Source organism: Erythrolamprus reginae, chromosome 6 (genome assembly GCF_031021105.1).
Source record: "Erythrolamprus reginae isolate rEryReg1 chromosome 6, rEryReg1.hap1, whole genome shotgun sequence".
NCBI lineage: Eukaryota > Metazoa > Chordata > Lepidosauria > Squamata > Dipsadidae > Erythrolamprus > Erythrolamprus reginae.
This window is the reverse complement of record NC_091955.1, coordinates 73,200,100-73,225,549: the sequence shown is the minus strand read 5'-3', so window position 1 is coordinate 73,225,549 and position 25,450 is coordinate 73,200,100. Positions and strand designations below refer to the sequence as shown.

The 25,450-nt window shown below is 39.5% G+C and overlaps 1 protein-coding gene across 2 annotated transcripts in view; it reads left to right on the top strand.

Annotated features, from left to right (window-relative positions):
• Positions 1 to 25,450, top strand: part of POLR3B (RNA polymerase III subunit B) — a 90,598-nt gene that overhangs the window by 11,462 nt on the left and 53,686 nt on the right. For both annotated transcript variants that reach the window (XM_070756248.1, XM_070756249.1), the window contains 7 exons: positions 1,429 to 1,520; positions 3,061 to 3,178; positions 4,429 to 4,537; positions 13,570 to 13,692; positions 14,509 to 14,625; positions 17,147 to 17,281; positions 23,642 to 23,803. In XM_070756248.1, coding sequence (XP_070612349.1) covers positions 1,429 to 1,520; positions 3,061 to 3,178; positions 4,429 to 4,537; positions 13,570 to 13,692; positions 14,509 to 14,625; positions 17,147 to 17,281; positions 23,642 to 23,803 — 856 coding nt within the window. The remainder of the gene's footprint in view (positions 1 to 1,428; positions 1,521 to 3,060; positions 3,179 to 4,428; positions 4,538 to 13,569; positions 13,693 to 14,508; positions 14,626 to 17,146; positions 17,282 to 23,641; positions 23,804 to 25,450) is intronic.

Here is a 25,450-nt window from a genome sequence, read left to right as displayed (position 1 = left end):
ATTTTTGTGTCGAATCACCCTGATGTATTGAAGGAACATCACAGCTCCTTATTTGCCTCCCGGCCCAATCCAGGGCCATTTCCAAGGCAGTTAATTTTATTGATAGCTGACAATTCTATCTGTATGTGTCACATGTTGTTGTTGTTTTTGCTGAATTATATATATATATAATTTATATATCAAATATCAATTTACCATGTAGCATTATTACAGGTTTTTTAATCATCTAATCAAGAGTAAATAGTTACTCTCATTCCTACAAATTACCTGCATTTTCTTTCCTATATTCATTTCAGGCAATTTAGCCTTGAATGTAGTATATCATTTTTAAAAATTACATATAAAAACAGATCTTTCTGCTTTCTCTACCCTGTTTCTCTGGAATACTGATGCCAGATTTGCATATACGTAAATTGATTTATCTCTGGGTAAATGAATGAACCTTCTAAATTAGCAACTCAGTAATTAGGTCACAGATAGTCTCATTTATCAGCTGCCTCATTTATTGCTTGTTTGCAGTTATGACGGTGATGAAATTTTAACCTCCTGATCAATCCTTGTCTTTATGATCTTTGCAGATCTATAAAGGAAAGGATTACTGAAGTAAGGTCATAAGCAAAGTTGTAATTTCATTTAATGACTGCTTAATAGAATAAAATAGAATATAATTCTGTATTGGCAAAGTGTGATTGGACACACAAGGACTGTGTTTTTGGTGTATATTTTCTCAGTGTACATAAAAGAAAATATACGTTCATCAAGAATCATGAAGTATAACACTTAATGATTGTCATAAGGTACAAATAAGCAATCAGGAAACAATCAATATTCATAAAAATAATAAGAATACATGCAACAAGTTACAGTCAGACGGTCATAGGTGGGAGAAGATGGGTTGATAGCAATGATGAGAAGACTAATAGTAATAGTATTGCAGCCTTAGTGAATAGTTTGACAGTGGTGGGAGAATTATTTGTTTAGCAGAGTCATGGCATTTTAGGAAAAAACTGTTCTTGTGTCTAGTTGTCTTTCTGTGCAGTGCTCTATAGTGTTGTTTTGAGGATAGGTGTTGAAACAATTTGTGTCCAGGATGTGAGGGGTCAGTAAATGTTTTCACCACCCTCTTTTTGACTTGTGCAGTATACAGGTCCTCAATGGAAGGCAAGTTGGCAGTAATTGTTTTTTCAGAACTGCAGAAAAGTTCTGATCACTAAACAAGCACTACCTATAATTATATTGCTGGTCTAAGATGATTGGCAAGTTAAGTATTTATTTCCAGTAAATGAAATATTTATTATCTGCAACTATGAAAAAAGACTGGCTACCACCATTACTATCTGGCTTACTATTTTTCCAGTGGTATTTAGGTTATCTGTCTGAAAGACGAGCTGATAGACTGTTTAACCTATGCTGTTTTCCTTCCTATAGGATGCCGATAATGTTGCGTAGCTCCAATTGTGTTCTCACTGGGAAGACTCCAGCAGAATTCGCAAAGCTCAATGAGTGTCCTTTAGATCCAGGTTCCAAATTTATTTTCTAATATTCTTTGCTATTTTGGTTAAGCATTGGTTCCTTTTAAGATAGTAATTATTAAGATTTTACAATTATTAATTCATGTGTAATCTGAGATTTTGCAACTCAAAGGTGCAGCGAAAACAATTGCTAAGTTTCGGTTCAAGGAAAAAGCACCATCATTGGTTGTGGTATTTCATGCGATTTGCTTACATTCATATTCCTGATATTCCTTAAATTTTAATTAGCATATTTATAGAGCCGTTCATCTCACAAACATGTGACTCTGGGCAGCATACAACATAACAACAGTGGGCTCATGTAGGTGTTAAATAGAAATGAAGAGGGAACCGAACCTTGCAGAACCCCATAAAATAAGGGTTAAGGATGGGACCTCTCACAATTGTCTGAATGGTATTGACCCCATAGAGAAAATAAGTGGCCTAGTATAATACCCTGTTGCCCATTCCCAGCCTGTGGAGCTATCCCAGAAGAATACCATGATAAACCCATGATAAATGCACCAGGAAGTAAAGAAGATTTAGATGTACTACCCCTGTCTCAATCCCATTAGAGATCATCTAAACGAGTGGCCAACACCATCTCTATCTCCTATTCATATCCCGACTGAAAGGAGTCCACCCGGCCCTCTGGAACCAACTCCCCCCAGAGATTAGAATTGCCCCTACTCTCCTTGCCTTTCGTAAGCTACTTAAAACCCACCTCTGCCGCCAGGCATGGGGGAACTGAGATACCCTTTCCCCCTAGGCCTTTACAATTTTATGCATGGTATGTCTGTATGTATGTTTGGTTTTTTATTATAATGGGTTTTAATGGTTTTTAGTATTGGATTATTGTTATACGCTGTCTTATTATTGCTGTTAGCTGCCCCGAGCCTCCGGAGAGGGGCAGCATACAAATCCAATAAATACATTCTTTTTTTAACCCAGATCAGATCAAATTGTCTTACCATCCATTAAATTCTACAGCTCTCTGTATTGTGCTGTCTAAATGATACATCTGTATTTTATTACAATGGTAATGAAAATCATAACAACAGGTGATTGTGAAGAATTACATCTGGCTACTTAACACAGGTCATTTAATTACAAATCATTTAATAACCTATAATTACGTGACATCTTTCAATATGCTAGGCCATAAACCAAAGTTTATGATCCATACTTACTGTAAACACACAACCTAAATCCCAAGCACAGCAAATGATAGATGTCTTTGATGCAGAAACCCAGCCTTCATTCTAATGAAACACCAGTTTTATAATTCTGATTTGCTTGGCTTTTAAGAGTATATAATGGAATGTGAATGAATTTGTATAGCAAATAAAATATACTGCAATGTTGCACATAACGGAGAGGGGTGGCACACAAATCCAATAAATGAATGAATGAATGAATGAATGATTAATTAATTAATTAATTAATTAATTAATTAATTAATTCCAAATTGCAAATGCATATTTCAAAATTGTATAAATCTCAATTTAGAATTCAGCAATTGAATAAACGTTCATTTTCTATTTGGTAGGTGGCTACTTCATTGTTAAAGGAGTGGAAAAGGTCATTCTTATTCAAGAGCAATTATCCAAAAACCGAATAATAGTGGAAGCTGACAGAAAAGGAACAGTTGGTGCATCAGTTACCAGGTGGGTAAAAAAATTACTGAATAAGAGTCTCTTACGGAAGTTGTTTTAGATTTATTTAAGAACTTGGGCACGTTGGGGATGAGTTCTTTTCAGATACTTCCCAATATATAGCTGCAAGAGCAATCATGGGCTTACCTAGGTATGCCCATGTTTCACCAACACTCCGCAGTCTGCATTGGTTGCCGATCAGTTTCCGGTCACAATTCAAAGTGTTGGTTATGACCTATAAAGCCCTTCATGGCATCGGACCAGAATATCTCCGGGACCGCCTTCTGCCGCACGAATCCCAGCAACCAGCTAGGTCCCACAGAGTTGGCCTTCTCCGGGTCCTGTCGACTAAACAGTGTCGTCTGGCAGGGCCCAGGGGAAGAGCCTTCTCTGTGCCGGCCCCGACCCTCTGGAACCAGCTCCCCCCGGAGATTAGGATTGCCCCCACCCTCCTTGCCTTTCGTAAACTTCTTAAGGCCCACCTCTGCCGTCACGCATGGAGGAATTGAGACATCTTCCCCAGGCCTATATAATTTTTGTATAGTATGTTGGGTGTATGTTTTTTAATTACGGGTTTTTTAGTTTTTAAATATTAGATTTGTATTTTACATTGTGTTATACTATTGCTGTGAGCCGCCCCGAGTCTACAGAGGGGCAGCATACAAATTAAATAAGTAAGTAAATAAGTAAGTAAGTAAGTAAGTAAATAAATAAATAAATAAATAAATAATACCCTGTCACAAAATTGATGTCCTTCAATCCACTTTCATCCTTCAACCTCTCATTTAGCATTCACTTACATTTCTCTCTCACCTCTGTTGGTGCACTCAATCCACTGTCTCTGTGCCTCATTCACCTTTCCTTTCTTCTTCACCCCCCTTCTCTTTCCTGTTCTGATCAACAGAGGCCAGTCTACTCTATCATCCAACCTCTGGCATGGCTGTTTCGAAATCTAACTTAGTCACATAGTCTGCCATCGGCTTCTCTTGCTTGACTTCTTTTTCTGGCAAACCATGGCCAGTCTCTCACTGACTGGCTGACTGGCAGCTCACTGTGGTTTTTCCTGCTTCCAAATCAATCTTTTTGGCTATTGTGTATAGTCAGGAATAGATGCTTGAGATGTAGCTAATTTTCGATTTTCAAGATGAACATATTTTGGAGCTCTGAAATTCGAACTACAGGAAGTCTTGATAGGTTTTCCTCTCTGAATAAAAAGTATAAGTATTAATGCTATGTTCCATTTTTTTGTAACCAATGCTTAGTTCTACGCATGAAAAGAAGAGCCGAACAAATATAACTGTGAAGCAAGGAAGGTTTTATCTGAAGCACAACACCCTTTCAGAAGATATTCCAATAGCAATAATCTTTAAGGTATTCTTAATAAACAGTATACACCAGAAATTTGAATTGTTTAAAAAAACGATGTGAGAACTTTAGCTTTTGAGTATATAAGTCCAGTGATCTTATTTATTTATTTTATTTATTTATTTATTGGATTTGTATGCCGCCCCTCTCCGGAGACTCGGGGCAGCTAACAGCAATAATAAGACAGCGTACAATAATAAACCAATACTAAAAACAATTAAAAACCCATTAATATAAAAAAACCAAACATACATACAGACATACCATGCATAAAATTGTAAATGCCTAGGGGGAAAGAGTATCTCAATTCCCCCATGCCTGGCGGCAGAGGTGGGTTATAAGTAGCTTACGAAAGGCAAGGAGGGTGGGGGCAATTCTAATTTCTGGGGGGAGTTGGTTCCAGGGGGCCAGGGCCACCACAGAAAAGGCTCTTCCCCTGGGTCCCGCCAAGCGGCATTGTTTAGTTGACGGTACCCAGAGAAGACCACTCTGTGGGACCTAACTGGTCTTGTTTATGTCTACTGTTTTCATCCAGCCTTTTCCAAGCAAATAATATCTGGAGAACGCCTGGATGGGAAAGGCTATCTTAGCAATGCACTCCATATTATAGGGTTTGCAAAAGCACTTTTGTTTCGTTGGTTTTGAACACTTTCGTTGGTTGTATTTGGGCATTGTCAAAATGTTCATACTGTTTTCTCCTTTTGTCTCTTTATAAGAGGAGAACAAAAGTGCAACTGAAGGAGAAAGTATCTTGAGTAGATGTGAAAAAATGTGGGCAAGAAAGGGAGAAAAAAATATAAAAGGATGTGGCACAAGAGTGGGAAATATGGTGCTCTGCGATATCTTCCTTACTGCTTGCCCATGTGTCTTAAAAGTTGACTTACTAAAGACAAAGGGTCTATCTTAAGCATCAGATCTATTTGCAGTCCTAAAAAAGTCGTGGAGAGCACTACCGGCTTCGTTACACGGGTGATTTTTGCCAGACCCACTAGAACATCCATTTTATGAAGAGTAAAATCTCTATTTTGTGATTGTGATTATCACAAGTTCTCAAAACTCTAGATATAGTTCCAGAACAAAAAAGAGTTACATATTTGTGATAGAGCAAGTAATAGAACATAGAAACATGGTCCATCTAGTCTGCCCTTATACTATTTCCTGTATTTTATCCTACAATGGATCTATGTTTATCCCAGGCATGTTTAAATTCAGTTACTGTGGATTTACCAACCACGTCTGCTGGAAGTTTGTTCCAAGGATCTACTACTCTTTCAGTCAAATAATATTTTCTCACGTTGCTTTTGATCTTTCCCCCAACTAACTTCAGATTGTGTCCCCTTGTTCTCGTGTTCACTTTCCTATTAAAAACACTTCCCTCCTGGACCTTATTTAACCCTTTAATATATTTAAATGTTTCGATCATGTCCCCCCTTTTCCTTCTGTCCTCCAGACTATACAGATTGAGTTCATTAAGTCTTTCCTGATACGTTTTATGCTTAAGACCTTCCACCATTCTTGTAGCCTGTCTTTGGACCCGTTCAATTTTGTCAATATCTTTTTGTAGGTGAGGTCTCCAGAACTGAACACAGTATTCCACATGTGGTCTCACCAGCGCTCTATATAAGGGGATCACAATCTCCCTCTTCCTGCTTGTTATACCTCTAGCTATGCAGCCAAGCATCCTACTTGCTTTTCCTACTGCCTGACCACACCGCTCACCCATTTTGAGACTGTCAGAAATCACTACCCCTAAATCCTTCTCTTCTGAAGTTTTTGCTAACACAGAACTTGTTGTTCTATGACACTAAGGGTAATGGATGTTGCCAGTGCCACAATACACATTGACCAGATTTTTGAGCCTTTTGATTGGAAATTTGTTATTCATTGTTTCTGACAGAGTTTTAATATTGTTCTCCATCCAAAACCCCCTAGAAGTGTATCTTCTGGAATAAAAAATATTTTTAAAAAATTGAAAGAAAATGAGTATTTTTGTAAATACTTTAAAGGCAGTGTCTCGCTTAAATTGAATTTTTGGGGAGTAGCTGCTGGTCACTGGACCCTTCTTAATTTCGTTTATTGTGCCTTGTTGAATTCTATGAGGCAGTAATAGAAGTCATCCATAATCTTATAGCTTTTATGTGTGTTGTATTAACACAGAAGTCTTCAAACTTGGCAACTTTAAAATTTGTGGAGTTCAACTTTAGAATTCTCCAGCCAGCACAGCTGCCTGTAGGATTCTGGGAATTGAAGTGCACAAGTCTTAAAGTTGCCAAGTTTGGGGACCTCTATTTTAATAAACATCTCAGACATGAAATGAGTTGCCAGAAGAGGGCAGTGCTTGATCACAATATAGCAAGCAAAATATGATTTGGAGTTTGGGGCTGCTTTGAAATGTTATCTTTAGGGATTAAGACCTTTATGTGTTTTCTGGGTTTAATCCTACATAATGTGTTCCTAATAAGACAAATCTGCCAATTCATTTTGCCAGATCAATTATTTGTCCATATCAGAGGACATCACATGCTCTGAAAGCAACTAACTTCTTTGCTTACTTGTATATCACTAACTATGGATTTAAACTTTGCTTCTGTGCCACATCTTTATTTTTCATGAAAGAAATGTTTCTTAGAGTAGTGTACATAGTTAGAGGATAAAACTCTAGCTGTCCGGATAACATTTTTAATATAGGAAATAGATAAATATTTTGCTGGCAGTAGGATATTAAGATAAGAGCAAGTTGATTGTAGTGTTTGAATGATATTATATTACAATAATGCAATCCTGGTTATACTATCATAGTTTGGATTGGACTTGTAAAATATTTGCCAAGAAATTAATTGTCGCCACATTCAATAATTATTTGAAATAAATATTGCTGTTTGTGTTTATATTATGTATGAATTAGCAACCTTTAGATAGTAATATTTTCATATGTGATGATTTATTGTAATCAATGTAGTGAAAAAACAGATTACTTGTACTACTCACAAGACCCCAAACAATCCTAAATTCTGTGGGGAAATTTGTTAGCAACAGCCCATCTTTTTTGGATGTGTATGAGATACAAATGCTTTGTGAATAAGGATGAAATAATGTATGATGAAATAATTTTCTGAAAATTACTGTTATCTGGCATGTCCTATGTAGAATATTTTTTTTACAGCATACATTATTTTTTGAATAATTGGAAGTATTCCCTCTCATACCAGATATTCGCTAATACTTTGTTGGGTTGTTAGGGACTAGATAAAAACTTGGAGTTGAAGTCCACAAGTTCTGTGTTAAGGGGTTTATTTTTAATATGAGCTCTGCCTTATGTTCACTAGCAAATCGTCTGAATCATGGCTTGGTGGGTTCTCAGCTATAGGCCGTGCTGATAGTAGCCTATCTCAAAGTAGCCGTTTCAAACTAGCTTTAGAACAAACTATAAAGTTGACGCCACCTAGGTCAGCTTGATGTTGAAGGATCAGTGAGAATGTGTTTCTGTTGTTTCTCATAACTCTCAATTAGATTAGATTAGATTTATTGGATTTATATGCCGCCCCTCTCCGCAGACTCGGGGCGGCTCACAACAATGGTGAAGAACAATACATAGTAACAAATCTAATATTTAAAAATCTAGGTTACAGTTTTAGATTAAAAGTCCAAAAAAGAAACAGTATATAAAAAACAACACACAATCGAATCATACACAAAAAATTACATGGGCAAGGGGGAGACGTTTCAATTCCCCCATGCCTAGTTTTTAGAAGTTTACAAAAGGCAAAGAGGGTGGGGGCAATCCTGATCTCTGGGGGGAGCTGGTTCCAGAGGGTCGGAGCCACCACAGAGAAGGCTCTTTCCCTGGGTCCCGCCAGACGACATTGTTTAGTCGACGGGACCCGGAGAAGGCCAACTCTGTGGGACCTAACCGGTCACTGGGATTCGTGCGGCAGAAGGCGGTCTCGCAAGTCAATAGCTTTAAGTCATTTTTTTTTTCTGGATAGACTGAGACAATTGGAAACACATGGCTTTGTGGTGGTTCCATTCCTGTCTCCTATTCCTATCTCACTCTTTTGTCTGAAATTCAGACAAAATGTTGCAAGGTGCCATAATTGTGGGAGCAAGGGTTTAGATCTGCTTGTGAATGGGATTACTGGATCCCAGAAGGACTGGGTATATACTTTGGGTTGCTTCCAAATGCAACTCTGTCTAGTTTCCCTGACTGATGAAATACAGTTGTAAGATAATTTTTACTGTACCCTGCCAAGAAATAAGTACAGTGTTCCCTCGATTTTCGCAGGGGATGCGTTCCGAGACGACCCGCGAAAGTTGAATTTCCGCGAAGTAGAGATGCGGAAGTAAATACACCATTTTTGGCTATGGACAGTATCACAAGGCATCCCTTAACACTTTAAACCCTTAAATTACCATTTCCCATCCCCTTAACAACCATTATACTCACCATTATTACTGGTACACACCATTGAATAAGACACTTAGTGATCCTGATATTTATAAACATAATTCTTTATTAACAATTATTATTTTTTTGTTATTTATTTACAAAAATTATTAGTTTGGCAATGACGTATGACGTCATCGGGCGGAAAAAACCGTGGTATAGAAAAAAAAACCCGCAAAGTATTTTTTAATTAATATTTTTTGAAAAACCGTGGTATAGGCTATTCGCGAAGTTCGAAGGAACACTCTATCTTCTAAATTCTGAACTCTAACCCACATTGTCAGCAATTGTCAGAAGCTTTTGAGACGGCCAAATGTAAACCTGCAGGGAAAGAGAAATACAGCTCAAATCATGCTGGAGGCTATTATCTCCCAACCTGTGTGATGGCAACAAACGAAGTAAACAGCCTGTAAAGGAAGTCATAGCAGAAGTAAAAAACACCATCTAATATCTTGAGGTAGGCAGTTCTTCATACTCAATTGCCACCAAGAAAGTCCCTGTCCTGTATTTGAAGGCAATGCTGCAAACAAGAAGGACTCTTTGAGTGAGCAGCTCCAAAATATTTAGACACACACCCCTTCAACATTGTTGAATCCTAACTACAGTGGTACTTCTACTTACAAACTTAATTTGTTCCGTGACCAGGTTCTTAAGTAGAAAAGCCTGCACTGGCTGCCGATCAGTTTCCAGTCACAATCCAAAGTGTTGATTATGACCTTTAAAGCCCTACATGGCATTGGACCAGAGTACCTCCGGAACTGCCTGCTACCGCACAAATCCCAGCGACCGATAAGGTCCCACAGAGTTGGCCTTCTCCGGGTCCTGTCGACTAAACAATGTCGTTTGGCGGGCCCCAGGGGAAGAGCCTTCTCTGTGGCGACCCCGGCCCTCTGGAATCAACTCCCCCCAGAGATTAGAACTGCTCCCACCCTCCTTATCTTTCGTAAACTACTCAAGACCCACCTATACTGCCAGGCATGGGGGATTTGAAACATCTTTCCCCCAGGCTCCTTATAATTTATATTTGGTATGTATGTGTTGTCTGTTTTTAATATGATAGGGTTTTAGTTATTTCTTTTAATATTAGATTTGTGCCACTATAATATTGTTTTTATCATTGTTGTGAGCCGCCCTGAGTCTTCGGAGAAGGGCGGCATACAAATCTAATAAATTATTATTATTATTATTATTATTATTATTATTATTACTATTATTATTATTAATTTTCCCCAATGTAACCAATGTAAATGCAAATAATGTGTGCGATTGGGGAAACCACAGGGAGGGTGGAGGCCCTGTTTCTTCCCAGGAGATTCCTAGAGAGGCCTCACAGAGGCTTCTCCCTGCCTTTTCCAGCCCTGTTTCCTCCCAGGAAATTCCTAGAGAGGCCCCATAGAGGTTTCTCCCCACCTTTTCCAGCCCTGTTTCCTCCCAGGAGATTCCTAGATAGGCCCCACGGAAGCTTCTCCCTGCCTTTTCCGGCCCTGTTTTCTCCCAGGAGATTCCTAGAGAGGCCCCAGAGAGGCTTCTCCCCGCCTTTTCCGTTTACAGTTTCGGAGGCTCGGGTTTGTAAGTGGAAAATGGTTCTTGAGAAGAGGCAAAAAAAATCTTGAACACCCGGTTCTTATCTAGAAAGGTTTGTAAGTACAGTAGAGGCATTTATAGGTAGAGGTACCACTGTACTGTTGTGTTTTTTAATATGCATTTTTGATAGAGGGTAATTCCAAGGAATAGGGACGTGGTGGCTCAGTGGCTAAGATGCTGAGCTTGCCGATTGAAAGATTGGCAGTTCAGCGGTTTGAATCCCTAATGCCGCATAACGGGGTGAGCTCCCGTTACTTGTCCCAGCTTCTGCCAAACTAGCAGCTTGAAAGCAGGTAAAAAATGCAAGTAGAAAAATAGGGATCAACTTTGGTGGGAAGGCAACAGCATTCCGTGCACCTTTGCCATTAAGGCATGCCAGCCACATGATCTTCAGACAACGCTGGCTCTTCAGCTTTGAAACGGAAATGAGCACCGCCCCCTAGAGTCAGGAATGACTAGCACATATGCGCGAGGGGGAAATTTACTTTTTAATTCCAAAGAGAAAGATGAAAACCGAAGCTTTAACAATGTCTGCAACTCAAAAAGATCTGCACTACTGTCTGCCAGTTTGAAGCACTATTTATAGGGAGATTGGGGAAGATTTTAAAACCTGAAAAGCTCATTTATATTGTAAGCCCCTTTTCCCCCAATATAATATATAATCCGGGGCTTATGAACCTCTGGGGGGAGAAATAACATAACACGATCCTAAGGATAGCACTATATGGGTGAAATCCCAACCTTCTATTTTTGTAAGATTGGACTCATTACCAATACTCATTAATATTGCATCCCAAAGAAGTAGAAGATGGCTCCACTTCGTTGGCGGAGACAATACATAAACATGGCAGGCAACAGTAAAGACGGCAGGCTATAGTTTGCCACCTTAATTTCCTACCATACTGTGGAATGGTTTTAAAGTTTCTGGGTTTTGGATTGTTGTTTTTTTGCACTTTCCCATGTGTAGCTTGCATTCTTCATGGGAACAGATCTATGCTTGCTAAGTGTCGGTTTGTTTGTTTTGTTTGTTTATTTGATTTCTCCTGGGACTCAGGGTGGCTTACAACAAGTAATATACACGTGATAAAAATCTAAATAAATCACAACTAAAAATCCCCATAGTTTAAAAACCAATCAAATCGATTAAGACATCATGCATCAGGCATTCATTCATTGTGCAGGGCGAGGTATAAAATTTTCAATGCCGGCAAAGATGGGTCTTTAAAATTTCATGGAAGGCAGTACCGATCTCTGGAGGGAGGTCATTCTATAGGGCCTAGGCCAGTGATGGCGAACCTTTTTTTCCTCGGGTGTCATAGAAGCGTGGGCACATGTTATCGCACATGCCCGAGTGCCCACACCCAGAATTCAATGCCCGAGAAGGGAGAAAACAACAGTTTTCCCCTGCCTCCCAGATCTCTGGAGGCTGGAAATGGCTTGTTTCTTCTGGTGGGCTCAGTAGGCTCGTGTTTCACTCTCCCCAGGCTCCAAAGGCTTTCCTGGAGCCAGGGGAGGGTAAAAACGCCCTCTCCCATCCTCCTGGAGGTTCTCTGGAAGCCAAAAATGTCCTCCAGAGCCTCCGTGCAAGCCCAAAATCAGCTGGCCCGGCACACACATGCACGCTGGAGCTGCGCTAGGGCAACAGCTCGTGTGCCAGCAGATATGGCTCTGCGTGCCACCTGTGGCACCCGTGCCATAGGTTCGCCATCACTGGCCTAGGCTCTTCCCCTAGGCCCCGCCAGACGACATTGTCTGGCTGACGGGACCTGGAGAAGGCCAACTCTGTGGGACCTGACAAATTGTGGTGTTTCTATGCTATGCTATGCACCTACAGAGTGCTGCAGTAACAATACAGGCTCCTCTTCCAATGTGTAACGTGCTCCGAGTCAGGATTTCATAAATCTTCATTAATCCCATCTTAAATGCAGTTACTCCTGAGAAAAGGAGGTGCACATTGCGAACTTGATCAGTGATAATAATAATAATAATAATAATAATAATAATAATTATTATTATTATTATTATTATTATTATTATTAATTAGATTTGTATGCCGCCCCTCTCTGCAGACTCGGGGCGGCTCACAACAGTGACAAAAACAATATACATTGACAAATCTAATAATTCAATATCTAAAATAACACTTGTACATTTAAAAATCTAAAAGCAAAGAACCCCAATATAAAAAACATACATACAGTCATATCATGCACTAAAACTACATAGGCAGGGGGAGATGTCTCAGTTCCGCCACGCTTGACGACAGAGGTGGATTTTAAGGAGTTTACGAAAGGCAAAGAGGGTAGGGGCAGTTCTAATCTCTGGAGGGAGCTGATTCCAGAGGGTCGGGGCCGCCACAGAGAAGGCTCTTCCCCTGGGTCCTGCCAGACGACATTGTTTAGTCGACGGGACCTGGAGAAGACCAATTGTGTGGGACCTGACTGGTCGCTGGGATTCGTGCGGCAGAAGGCGGTCTCGCAGATATCCTGGTCCGGTGCCATGAAGGGCTTTATTGGTAATAACCAACACTTTGAATTGTGACCGGAAACTAATCGGCAACCAATGCAGACTGCGGAGTGTTGGAGTAACATGGGCATATTTGGAAAATATAATGTTACATAATGTTACACAGCTTTACTGGACTGCGTATATATAAGCTGCAGCTCTTCAACTGGTTTATCCTGCTGCCGTTGTCAGTTGCTATTTATTGAGAAAACGTATGGAGTTTCTTCTTTATACATCAGCCAATAACTTTCTAGTAAAAAAAAATATACCGTCTCGCCATTCATCGTTCCTGCTTTCGGTGCTGCTTATCAAGATTTCCTTTATGATGTGGAGGCGCGACTGCCAATGCCAGATGGTCCTATTTCAGAGAGAACTCGCTTTTTGCTTAAGAGTTTACCGACTACAATACCAAATTAGCATAAGCAAATGTCAGCGAGTTAACAGAAAGCCAACATTCTTTCTCTCCCTTTTCTACCTTTTATTTCTCTTCCTCCCTCTATTGTAGGCCATGGGGGTTGAGAGTGACCAAGAGATTGTGCAGATGATTGGAACGGAGGAGCACGTGATGGCTGCGTTTGGCCCCAGCTTGGAGGAATGCCAAAAAGCTCAGATTTTCACACAGATGCAGGTGTGTGATATTCAAGCATCCATCTATAGTGCATTTGTAATGAAACTGGGCTTTTTACCCCTTTAAAAAACAGTGAGTAGCAAGAAGATGCACCAGTACATTTTTTACTCGTCACCCAACTTTGTTTAATTAGGTTAGGAGAGTAAGCCAATATCCAAAAGCTTATATAATATTGAACAGTTAATTGGAAAGGTTCAAATACAGTATTCCCTCGATTTCCGCGGGAGATGCGTTCCAAGACCGCCCGCGAAAGTCGAATTTCCGCGAAGTAGAGATGCGGAAGTAAATACACCATTTTTGGCTATGGACAGTATCACAAGCCTTCCCTTAACACTTTAAACCCCTAAATTGCAATTTTCCATTCCCTTAACAACCATTTACTCACCATTGTTACTGGTACTCACCATTGAATAAGACACTTAGTGATCCTGATATTTATAAACATAATTATTTATTAACAATAATTATTTTTTTTGTTATTTATTTGCAAAAATTATTAGTTTGGCGATGACATATGACGTCATCAGGTGGGAAAAACCGTGGTATAGGAAAAAACCCGCAAAATATTTTTTAATTAATATTTTTTGAAAAACCGTGGTATAGGCTATTCGCGAAGTTCGAACCCGCAAAAATCGAGGGAACACTGTATTAAAACTCTGGATTGCTCCGTTAGATGGCTAATGAAGTTTATACTTTGTTCTAGAATGCTAACTTGTTCAACTTGTGTCATATAAATGGTGGTAGACGTAACATTTGAAAATACCCTACCAAAATCTGAAATAGCACAGTAAGCAGTCTTTTCGCTTCGCTCTGCAGGCATTGAAATATTTGGGAAATAAAGTCCGAAGGCAGCGAATGTGGGGAGGTCCCAAGAAAACCAAGATGGAGGAAGCAAGAGAATTGTTGGCAACAACTATTCTTGCTCATGTGCCGGTAAGTGATTTAGTCTTAAACTATCAGATGCTCTTCCTACATTGCAGGGATGACTACAGCAGTGGTTCTCGACCTTTCTAATGCCACGACCCCTTGATACAGTTCCTCATGTTGTGGTGACCCCCAATCATAAGTCCAGCACCAATTCAGACACAATCTGAAGTTAGTTGGGGGAAAGATCAAAAGCAACACGAGAAAATATTATTTTACTGAAAGAGTAGTAAATCCTTGGAACAAACTTCCAGCAGACGTGGTTGGTAAATCCACAATAACTGAATTTAAACATGCCTGGGATAAACAGATCCATCCGAAGATAAAATACAAAAAATAGTATAAGGGCAGACTAGATGGACCATGAGGTCTTTTTCTGCCGTCAGTCTTCTATGTTTCTATGTTTCTAATTCTCCCAACAGAGCTTTAAGCTGATTGGCAGGAAGGTCAGAGAGACACCCCCACTGTAAATGCCTGACTGGTCGGATTGTAGAAATATGTTCCAAGGCGCCAGAATAGAAGCTTTAGTTCCTAACACCACGGGAAATTTGTCTTTTCCCATGGTCTTAGGCGACTCATGTGAAATGATCGTTGGACCCCCAAAGGGATCCCAATCCCCAGGTTGAAAACCACTGGACTGCTGCTCGGTTTATTATTTTGGGGATAGTTTATATATACAAACAATTATATACCACTTTGCTTCATAAAACTCAAGACTATACCAACTATTGTCAGGCACCAATAATCAGGAACAGGGGTTGAGTTCAAAGAACTAAAAGTTTATTTTTGTCACCTATATCCAAGACTAACAGTCCAAGCTAATTTGGTGCTAAAAATCCACAAAATTAACTGGTGGGAAGAGGTGGACTTGGGTCTTTTGTGGCTGCACAATGATTCCAAACTCATTATACATTTAATTTAACCCTGCCCTCGAGAACAGCCTTCTCATCTCCTACATCTATAAATCAATACAGCAAAAAGTAATTAAAATAAATTGTATATAATTTTAAGCAGGAGTAACAGATTTAAAGTATATTAATTTTTAATTATTCCTTCAATGTCAATATTAATTGGTGTCCTCATTTATAAACACATACAACAATCTTATCAATTTACATGCCTATGCAGATGAATTTGCAGCCTATCCTGCAGAATAGATTCTTGATCCTGGGTAACACACAAAGCAGTCCTACTCCGAATTGTTGAGAGATGTGTACATAATCAGAGAGATAGTGACATCCTAGTATCTATTAAACCCTGAAAAACCATTTGCCCATTAAATAAAACAGTATTCTCCTTCCTCATACTATACGCAATAACCTCTAAATTGTTATTGCCAGCAATAACAATAAAACCATTCATTGGAATGGTTTTACAGTTAATGTTATACTGATTGCATAGCCGCAGCCTCTCTTCCCTCCTGGTTCTCTGTCTTTTTTGAAGCTTGAATTCAGGACCAGTACTATGCTCTGCAACATGCTGGATATATTGTACTGTAAAAAGATATAATTGACCATGCCTAATAACAGAGTTAAGCAGAGTTATCCATAAGTTAATGATAAGGCAATTATCTGGTTGGTAGTTTACATGACAATGAATGTATTGCTTTGAGATGGCATTTTCTCCAGTACTCTTATCTAGCTGTGGATGATATAGAGATGTATTATGGATCTTTACCCAGAATAATTAGAAAATAGTTTCCAGTACTGTCAGACCCATTCCCAAAAGCCAGAAGCTTGGGCAACTATGGTACCAGAAAACACAATGAAAGTACAGTGGTACCTCTACCTTAAAACGCCTCTATTTATGAATGTTTCTAGATAAGAACCGGGTATGCAAGATTTTTTTGCCTCTTCTCAAGAACCATTTTCCACTTACAAACCCAAGCCTCCGAAACTGTAACTGGAAAAGGCAAGGAGAAGCCTCTTTGGGGCCTCTCTAGGAATCTCCTGGGAGGAAACAGGGCCGGAAAAGGCGGGGAGAAGCCTCCATGGGGCCTCTCTAGGAATCTCCTGGGAGGAAACAGGACCGGAAAAGTTGGAGAGAAGCCTCTGTGAGGCCTCTCTAGGAATCTCCTGGGAGGAAACAGGGCCTCCACCCTCCCTGTGGTTTCCCCAATCGCACACATTATTTGCTTTTACATTGATTCCCATGGGAAAAATTGCTTCTTCTTACAAACTTTTCTACTTAAGAACCTGGTCACGGAACAAATTAAGTTCATAACTAGAGGTACCACTGTAGGTCATGATGGGAAATTAAGAAAGAAGGCATTTAAAAAAGAGATCACTTACAATCAAAGTGACATCCAAGCATTTGATGCCTGGTGGATCAATTATAAACTCCAAGGCCCTTGTAGAGAGGAGAGGCTGTAATTATAAATGCAATTTATTCTTGTGCAGTACTATTCTTTCCTTCAATTTGCATGACCCTTTACTTACCGTGCCCAAGAGGATTAGAAACATCAAAGTTGAGACATTTCCATGCAAGGTACTGTCATTTAAGTTAACTTTCTCATTTTTGGTATATTCAGGTAAAAGAATTCAACTTCCGCTCCAAGTGCATCTACACAGCTGTGATGGTCCGCAGGGTGATTCTAGCCCAGGGAGATAACAAAGTGGATGACAGGGATTATTACGGAAACAAGAGGCTGGAACTAGCAGGACAGGTAAGTGCATCTCAAAGTTTAATAAAATTGGACTATGTTATATTGCTTAATGAGTCAGTCAAATGCAGATGGTCATTTAATTTTACTGTATTTTTCAGTGTATAAGATGCACCGGAGTATAAGATGCACCTTAGTTTTGGGGGAGGAAAAAAGGCCTCTACCTCCCAGCAATTTGCCAAACAGCAAACAGCAAACAGCACAAAAGATATACATTGTTTGCTGTGTATTTCTGTGCACTAAGTGGTAGCACTTGGAGGGAGGACAACCCAAACCGGAGCAAGTGCACTTGCAATTTGAGCTTGCACATGCCTTAATGTGGATAATATTCCATTTATTTATTTATTCATTCATTCATTCATTCATTCATTCATTTATTAGATTTGTATTCCGCCCCTCTCCATAGACTCGGGGCGGCTCACAATACAATAAAACAGTTCATGACAAATCTAATAATTTACAATTTAAAATATTTAAAAGCCCCATTATTAAAAAGACATACATACAAACATACCATACATAAATTGTATAGGCCCGGGGGAGATATCTCAGTTCCCCCATGCCTGACGACAAAGGTGGGTTTTGAGAAGTTTACGGAAGGCAAGGAGGGTAGGGGCAGTTCTAATCTCTGGGGGGAGCTGGTTCCAGAGAGTCGGGGCCGCCACAGAGAAGGCTCTTCCCCTGGGGCCCGCCAACCGACATTGTTTAGTTGACGGGACCCGGAGAAGGCCCACTCTGTGGGACCTAATCGGTCGCTGGGATTCGTGCGGCAGAAGGCGGTCTCGGAGATATTCTGGTCCGGTGCCATGAAGGGTTTTATAGGTCATAACCAACACTTTGAATTGTGACCGGAAACTGTTTCATGACTGCTGAAAGAAGGAAGAATAAGTTTTCGAGCAGTGCTGAATAGTGAATTCTGTGTTATTTACCTTTTATTTAATTAAATGTATTTATTTATTTATTTATTTAAATTTATAGGCCGCCCTTCTCCAAGTGGACTCAGGGCGGCTTACAGGAATGAAAGACATAATAATAAATAATTTTTATTTATTGTGTCTTTTATTGAGACCTCTGACAATAGTTTTATGTCAGTGGCATCAAACGTTATTTCACTGAGGGCACATCTGGGTTTTGTTTGATCTTGGGGTGGCCAGGGTGGGTGTGACCATTCAATGTCACTTATGTAACCAAATGCCACTTTTGCCTAATAGTTTGTTTTGCTAGCACTCTGCTAGCAAAAGTGGAGCTTGTGAGGGCCGCGGGCAGCCCTCACAGGTTCCGTTTTCACTGGCAAAGGCACTGCGGGCCAATCCTTAACTATTTCCAGGGTGGTCCCAGGGCCAGATCCAGCCCGTGGGCCTTGAATTTGACCCCCCTGTTTTACGTAGTAACTGTTCTAATTTTTTAGAAAATTTACAAAATTCTTTACTATTTATTATACAGTGGTACATCGTGATACGTTTCGGCCGGCCAGGAAGGACGTCTTTGTGACGTCAAAGCTCCACCCATGGAATTCCCTATTGGGATTCCCCACCTCCTTTCCAGCCTCCCGACCGGCCCGACAGCTCCGCGGCTCTTTTGAAAAGCTAACAGCCGGGCGGCGGGGCTTCTCAGCGTTCTCCTGAATCCGAACGCTGACCCTGAACTTTTGCCGAACTTCTGGGTTCAGCGTTCGGGAGAACGCCGAGAAGCCCCCCCAGCTGTTTCAAAAGGCGACAGCCTGGCGGTGGGGCTTCTCGGCAGCCTCCCGAACGCCAAACCCGGAAGTTCGGCAAAAGTTGGGGTTTGGCGTTCGGGTTCGGGAGGACGCCGAGAAGCCCCCCGGCTGTTTCAAAAGGTGACAGCCGGGCGGCGGGGCTTCTCGGCGGCCACCCGAACCTAAACTTTTGCCGAACTTCCAGGTTCAGCATTGGGAGAAAGCTGAGAAGCGCCCGGCTGTTTCAAAAAGTGACAGCCGGGCGGCGGTGTTTTTTTGCTGCATGCATTAATTCATTTCGTCTTACGAACCTTTTGCCTTACGAACCTCCTCCGGGAACCAATTAGGTTCGTAAGACAAGGTATTATTGTATTTTGAATAATACACTAGTCATAAAATACAATTCTATGTGTGTTTAGTTGATTAACCCTCCGAGTCTACAGAGAGGGGCGGCATACAGATCTAATTAATAATAATAATAATAATAATAATAATAATAATAATAATAATAATAATTTATAACAAATTAATCAACCATAATTTGCTTTCATTAGATTATTCTTCCTTCCTGATAGTGCTTAACTACAAATCATTACAGCAGTTTCATGTCCCAATATACCTTGAACTTGCCACAATTCTGTTCAAATACAAATTATTTTTAAGTTAGAGTTTCATAAATAGTACCATACGTCCATTGCCTTATTGGTTATTTTAATATTTATGATACTTTTGTAACTTAAAAATGCATCTTGCAGGCATGTTCCTGCTATTATTAACACAATGTCTGCATTATATCTGCAAAATAATAAAGCGCCTTACTTTAAGCCTGTTACTCAGTGTTTTCAGTTAATGTTTCCCTCTAAATGGCTTTCATCCTTTCAAAAGCTGGCAGTGTTTCTGGGCTAAAAATTCAGTTGCTTAAAAATTTGAATGCAAAGGGATTGATCCTGCATTAAGGGAGAGAAGCAGAGCAGCCTGCACAATGCAAAGACATAAAAGGTATTGTGTCTATAAAAATGTGTGAAAACAATAGGAGCTAATTTCACACCCCATGGGACAAGGGAGCACGAAATGTGCTTTAGCTTTAGATAACGGTTGTTTCCACTAGCCAAGCTGGTTTACAGAGCTTTTTCTTCATTTTTTTTTCCAGCCCACAAGAGGTTTGGCAGGCCAGGTGCCAGCAGAGGTGTTAGCGAAACCTACGGACTCCAAGCTTAATCTTTTCACCTACCTTTTCTCTTTCCTTAATGTGTTCATTATTTGCTGAGCATTTCCCTCCTCTTTGTCCTCAGGGTTTGTTTGGAATTTTTTTTCTCTCTCTCTTTAATTCAGCTTGCTTTGTATGGGTGAGATATGGAACAGCACCAAAATCCGGCACCCTGGAAAGGAAAGGATTTCTACCCTACCACAAAAGAAAACCGTCTTGACTTCAGAGATTGACTAATCCCAGCTGTTCTGATAATATAATTAAGGCTGCCTAATGTCTTTAATTTTGCAACCAGTTTGTGTGAAAAGGAGAATTTGGCACTCTAAAGCCTTAAACAGTAAATGGCAATCTCAAGGAGGCTAATTAGAATTCTCTGACATTAAGCTAATTGGTGAAATTCTATTTCAGCAGCTTAACTTCTTTATTATTATTTTTTTCCTCCAGATTTTCCATGGAAATCAATTGATGAACTGTCACTTCTTTCCCTTATACCTTCAACCACATTTGAGTATAGTTTACTTCCCAGCCCTCTTTTTGAAAGGGCCTGGTGCTTAGAAACATAGAAACATAGAAGTCTGACGGCAGAAAAAGACCTCATGGTCCATTTAGTCTGCCCTTATACTATTTTCTGTATTTTATCTTAGGATGGATATATGTTTATCCCAGGCATGTTTAAATTCAGTTACTGTGGATTTATCTACCACATCTGCTGGAAGTTTGTTCCAAGGATCTACTACTCTTTCAGTAAAATAATATTTTCTCATGTTGCTTTTGATCTTTCCCCCAACTAACTTCAGATTGTGTCCCCTTGTTCTTGTGTTCACTTTCCTATTAAAAACACTTCCCTCCTGGACCTTATTTAACCCTTTAATATATTTAAATGTTTCGATCATGTCCCCCCTTTTCCTTCTGTCCTCCAGACTATACAGATTGAGTTCATTAAGTCTTTCCTGATACGTTTTATGCTTAAGACCTTCCACCATTCTTGTAGCCCGTCTTTGGACCCGTTCAATTTTGTCAATATCTTTTTGTAGGTGAGGTCTCCAGAACTGAACACAGTATTCCAAATGTGGTCTCACCAGCATTCTATATAGTGGGATCATAATCTCCCTCTTCCTGCTTGTTATACCTCTAGCTATGCAGCCAAGCATCCTACTTGCTTTCCCTACCGCCTGACTGCACTGTTCACCCATTTTGCTTGCAATGAAAATTTAATTATTATTATTGCTGGGATTCCATTCAGTGTTTAATCACTTATTCTTGATCTAAAAAGTAGGCTATCATGAATCTTTGCCATGCTCTTAGGAATAAACCCTTTTAGAATAAACAAAAGTAAAATAAAAACTCACTCTAACTTTAGAATAGAACAGAATAGGAACAGGAAGAAAATACTCCGATTAGTGGAAACTTTTTTTGAAGTTAACAAAAATCTATAGAATGTTTATAATATATACTATATAGTGGATTATATATCATCAGGATTTAGGAAATAGTTTTAGATGAAATCCTGGATAGTTATAGCCACTTAAGTGACTGAATTCACTAAGAAACATGAAAAGATTTGTTTGTTTTGCCAATGTATTGCATGATGCCATTATGATTATAAATAATCACTTATAATTTATTGCAATTTATATTGTGATATCCAGACTCGGAAGTTGTGAGAAACTCAAAGTAATAACAGCTTGCAACAGTTGTTTAAAGAAACAATAACCAAGTTACATTTAGAGTGCAGTTTATAAAATCTGGATTATGTACCGTTAATAGTAAGCCATTTCAATTACAGTGCATTCAAAGTGATCTAGATTTTGAACCAAAAGAAGCTTTATCAGCAAGTGTTTTCTATAAACTATTAGGGATACAATGATGGAAAGATGATGGATATAATCAGTGTAAATGTTAATTTGGAAAGCAAAGTAGATGCTTGGCCTTTTGCCAAAAGTGGCAGAGTTCTGCTAAAGCTTCTAAAAAAATGGAGACAGTTTTAAAACAGACTCATTCCCTGCAGGAATTAAATTATGCAATAGATTCCAGAATGTCTTAACAGGGCCTGTTTAAATACTTAGCTTGTTTAGTAGTTAACAATGTATTGTATACTGGAAACTTGCATTTTTGGCATGCACTAGCAACCTTATTTTAGTCTTCCTGACAATTAGTATTGTAAAAACAAAAAAAGCAAAGTTTGGAGCTGTTTTCTAGAGACAAGAGAAGAAATTGAGAATGAAATTGAGAATGCCTATTTGCCGATGACTCTAAAGTGTGCAATAGGGTTGATATTCCTGGAGGGGTCTGTAATATGGTAAATGATTTAGCGTTACTAGATAAATGGTCAAAGCAATGGAAACTGCAGTTTAATGTTTCCAAATGTAAAATAATGCACTTGGGAAAAAGGAATCCTAAATCTGAGTATTGCATTGGCAGTTCTGTGTTAGCAAAAACTTCAGAAGAGAAGGATTTAGGGGTAGTGATTTCTGACAGTCTCAAAATGGGTGAGCAGTGTGGTCGGGCGGTAGGAAAGGCAAGTAGGATGCTTGGCTGCATAGCTAGAGGTATAACAAGCAGGAAGAGGGAGATTGTGATCCCCTTATATAGAGTGCTGGTGAGACCACATTTGGAATACTGTGTTCAGTTCTGGAGACCTCACCTACAAAAAGATATTGACAAAATTGAACGGGTCCAAAGACGGGCTACAAGAATGGTGGAAGGTCTGAAGTATAAAACGTATCAGGAAAGACTTAATGAACTCAATCTGTATAGTCTGGAAGACAGAAGGAAAAGGGGGGACATGATCGAAACATTTAAATATGTTAAAGGGTTAAATAGGGTTCAGGAGGGAAGTGTTTTTAACAGGAAAGTGAACACAAGAACAAGGGGACACAATCTGAAGTTAGTTGGGGGAAAGATCAAAGGCAACATGAGAAAGTATTATTTTACTGAAAGAGTAGTAGATCCTTGGAACAAACTTCCAGCAGACGTGGTTGGTAAATCCACAGTAACCGAATTTAAACATGCCTGGGATAAACATATATCCATTGTAAGATAAAATACAGGAAATAGTAAAAGGGCAGACTAGATGGACCATGGGGTCTTTTTCTGCCGTCAGTCTTCTATGTTTCTATGTTTCTAAAAGCAGTGTTTAATCTCTGTCTACCTTGCTGTGAAACGTGTTAGATAGCTTTAAATAAATATAGTCTTCCTCCCTCTCAAAAAATATATGTATCAATAGAAAAAACACTGAATGGAAAGGGCAAACTAGTGAGCAAACAAAAAAAAAAAGTGACAATCAAGTTTAAAAAGTAAAATGAGTTGGAAGGAATTTATTAGATGGGGAATGCCAGAGAATTGGAAGGATCCTTTGTTTTCTCTTTTCATAAATATTGGATAAAAAATGTTTTAGCAACCTCTCTTGATTTCAATATTTCCTGGGTTGTACATTAATTACGTCAATTTTTTATTGCAGCTTCTGTCCCTTCTATTTGAAGACTTGTTCAAAAAATTCAACTCTGAGTTGAAGAAAATTGCGGACCAAGTAATTCCGAAGCAAAGAGCTGCCCAGTTCGATGTAGTTAAGCACATGCGGCAAGATCAGATCACCAACGGTATGGTGAATGCCATCTCGACCGTAAGTGTTTCATTTGGATGGACAGCCTTGGGATATTATGAGCCAAGTTTGTTTGTTTGTTTGTTTGTTTGTTTGTTTATTCATTCATTCATTTATTAGATTTGTATGCCGCCCCTCTCCGTAGACTCGGGGCGGCTCACAACAATAAAACAATTCATGACAAATCTAATAATTTAAAAACATTTTTTAAAAAACCCGTTATTAAGCAGACATACACACAGACATACCATACATAAATTGTATAGGCCCGGGGGAGATATCTCAATTCCCCCATGCCTGGTGGCAAAGTTGGATTTTAAGGAGTTTACGAAAGGCAAGGAGGGTGGAGGCAGTTCTAATCTCCGGGGGGAGCTGGTTCCAGAGAGACGGGGCCGCCACAGAGAAGGCTCTTCCCCTGGGACCCGCCAAATGACATTGTTTATTCGACGGGACCCGGAGAAGGCCAACTCTGTGGGACCTAATCGGTCGCTGGGATTCGTGCGGCAAAAGGTGGTCCCAGAGATATTCTGGTCCGGTGCCATGAAGGGCTTTATAGGTCATAACCAACACTTTGAATTGTGACCGGAAATTGATCGGCAACCAGTGCAGACTGTGGAGTGTTGGTGTAACATGGGCATCCCTGGGGAAGTCCATGATTCCTCTCGCAGCTGCATTCTGCACGATCTGAAGATTCTGAACACTTTTCAAAGGTAGCCCCATGTAGAGAGCATTACAGTAGTTGAATCTTGAGGTGATGAGGGCAGGAGTGACTGTGAGCAGTGAGTCCCGGTCCAGATAGGGCCACAACTGGTGCACCAGGTGCACCAAGTTATGGGACTCAGTGCAAATTACAGGTTGTCATATTGCCCAGTGCTTCTTTTTCCAATTTTAACTGAAAACCTTCCTAGTATTTGTTTAAAGAAGAATTGTTAGTAGCTTGCTGTGTTCTATTTGTAAGTCATTTTACAGTTCATCTATTTCTTGTTTCCAGCATCTGGAAGGTATAGTATATGAGGGCCCTTTGCTCCCTGACCTTGGTTGTTTACCTGCAGGAATTTCAACTAGGTAATATCATCATCACTGACGCTATTACTTAGTTTGAGTAATGAAACATTTGCAAGAAAGCACCAAGGACCCATCATTTCAGCCCTGAACTACAAAGATTCTCCTTTATCAGTACAATACAATTTTTGTCAGTTGAAGGAGGTGTATTTTGTGGGGTGTCTTTCTTGAGAATGTGAGCAAAATATATCACCAAATCCAGTTAATTTATTGACTTAAGTATAAAGGATATTTTTAGATCTGGCACAATCGTTAAATGTTCACTCCAAACAGAACAACTTAACATCTAGATCATTATCTTTTTGCTATCAGAAAAGATTAGTGATTAGTGTATGTTTCTAAGCTACTTAATTTATGTTAGATCTATTTTTTTTAAAGTCTGTCTTTAACTACTTTGGTTTATTTGATATATTTTTGTATTATTGCCAATATCTGTTCTTCATATGGACTTGATATAATATTTTTAAGTTGAATTAATATTTTTTTTAAAGTTCCTGAAGTTAAGAACAGTTTAACCTTGGTACCAGTTATCAAGAAAAGGGAAGTGTATTGTTAATTTTTAAATTTGGATTCTTACACTAAGTAGGGAACTGGAGTCAGTAGTTT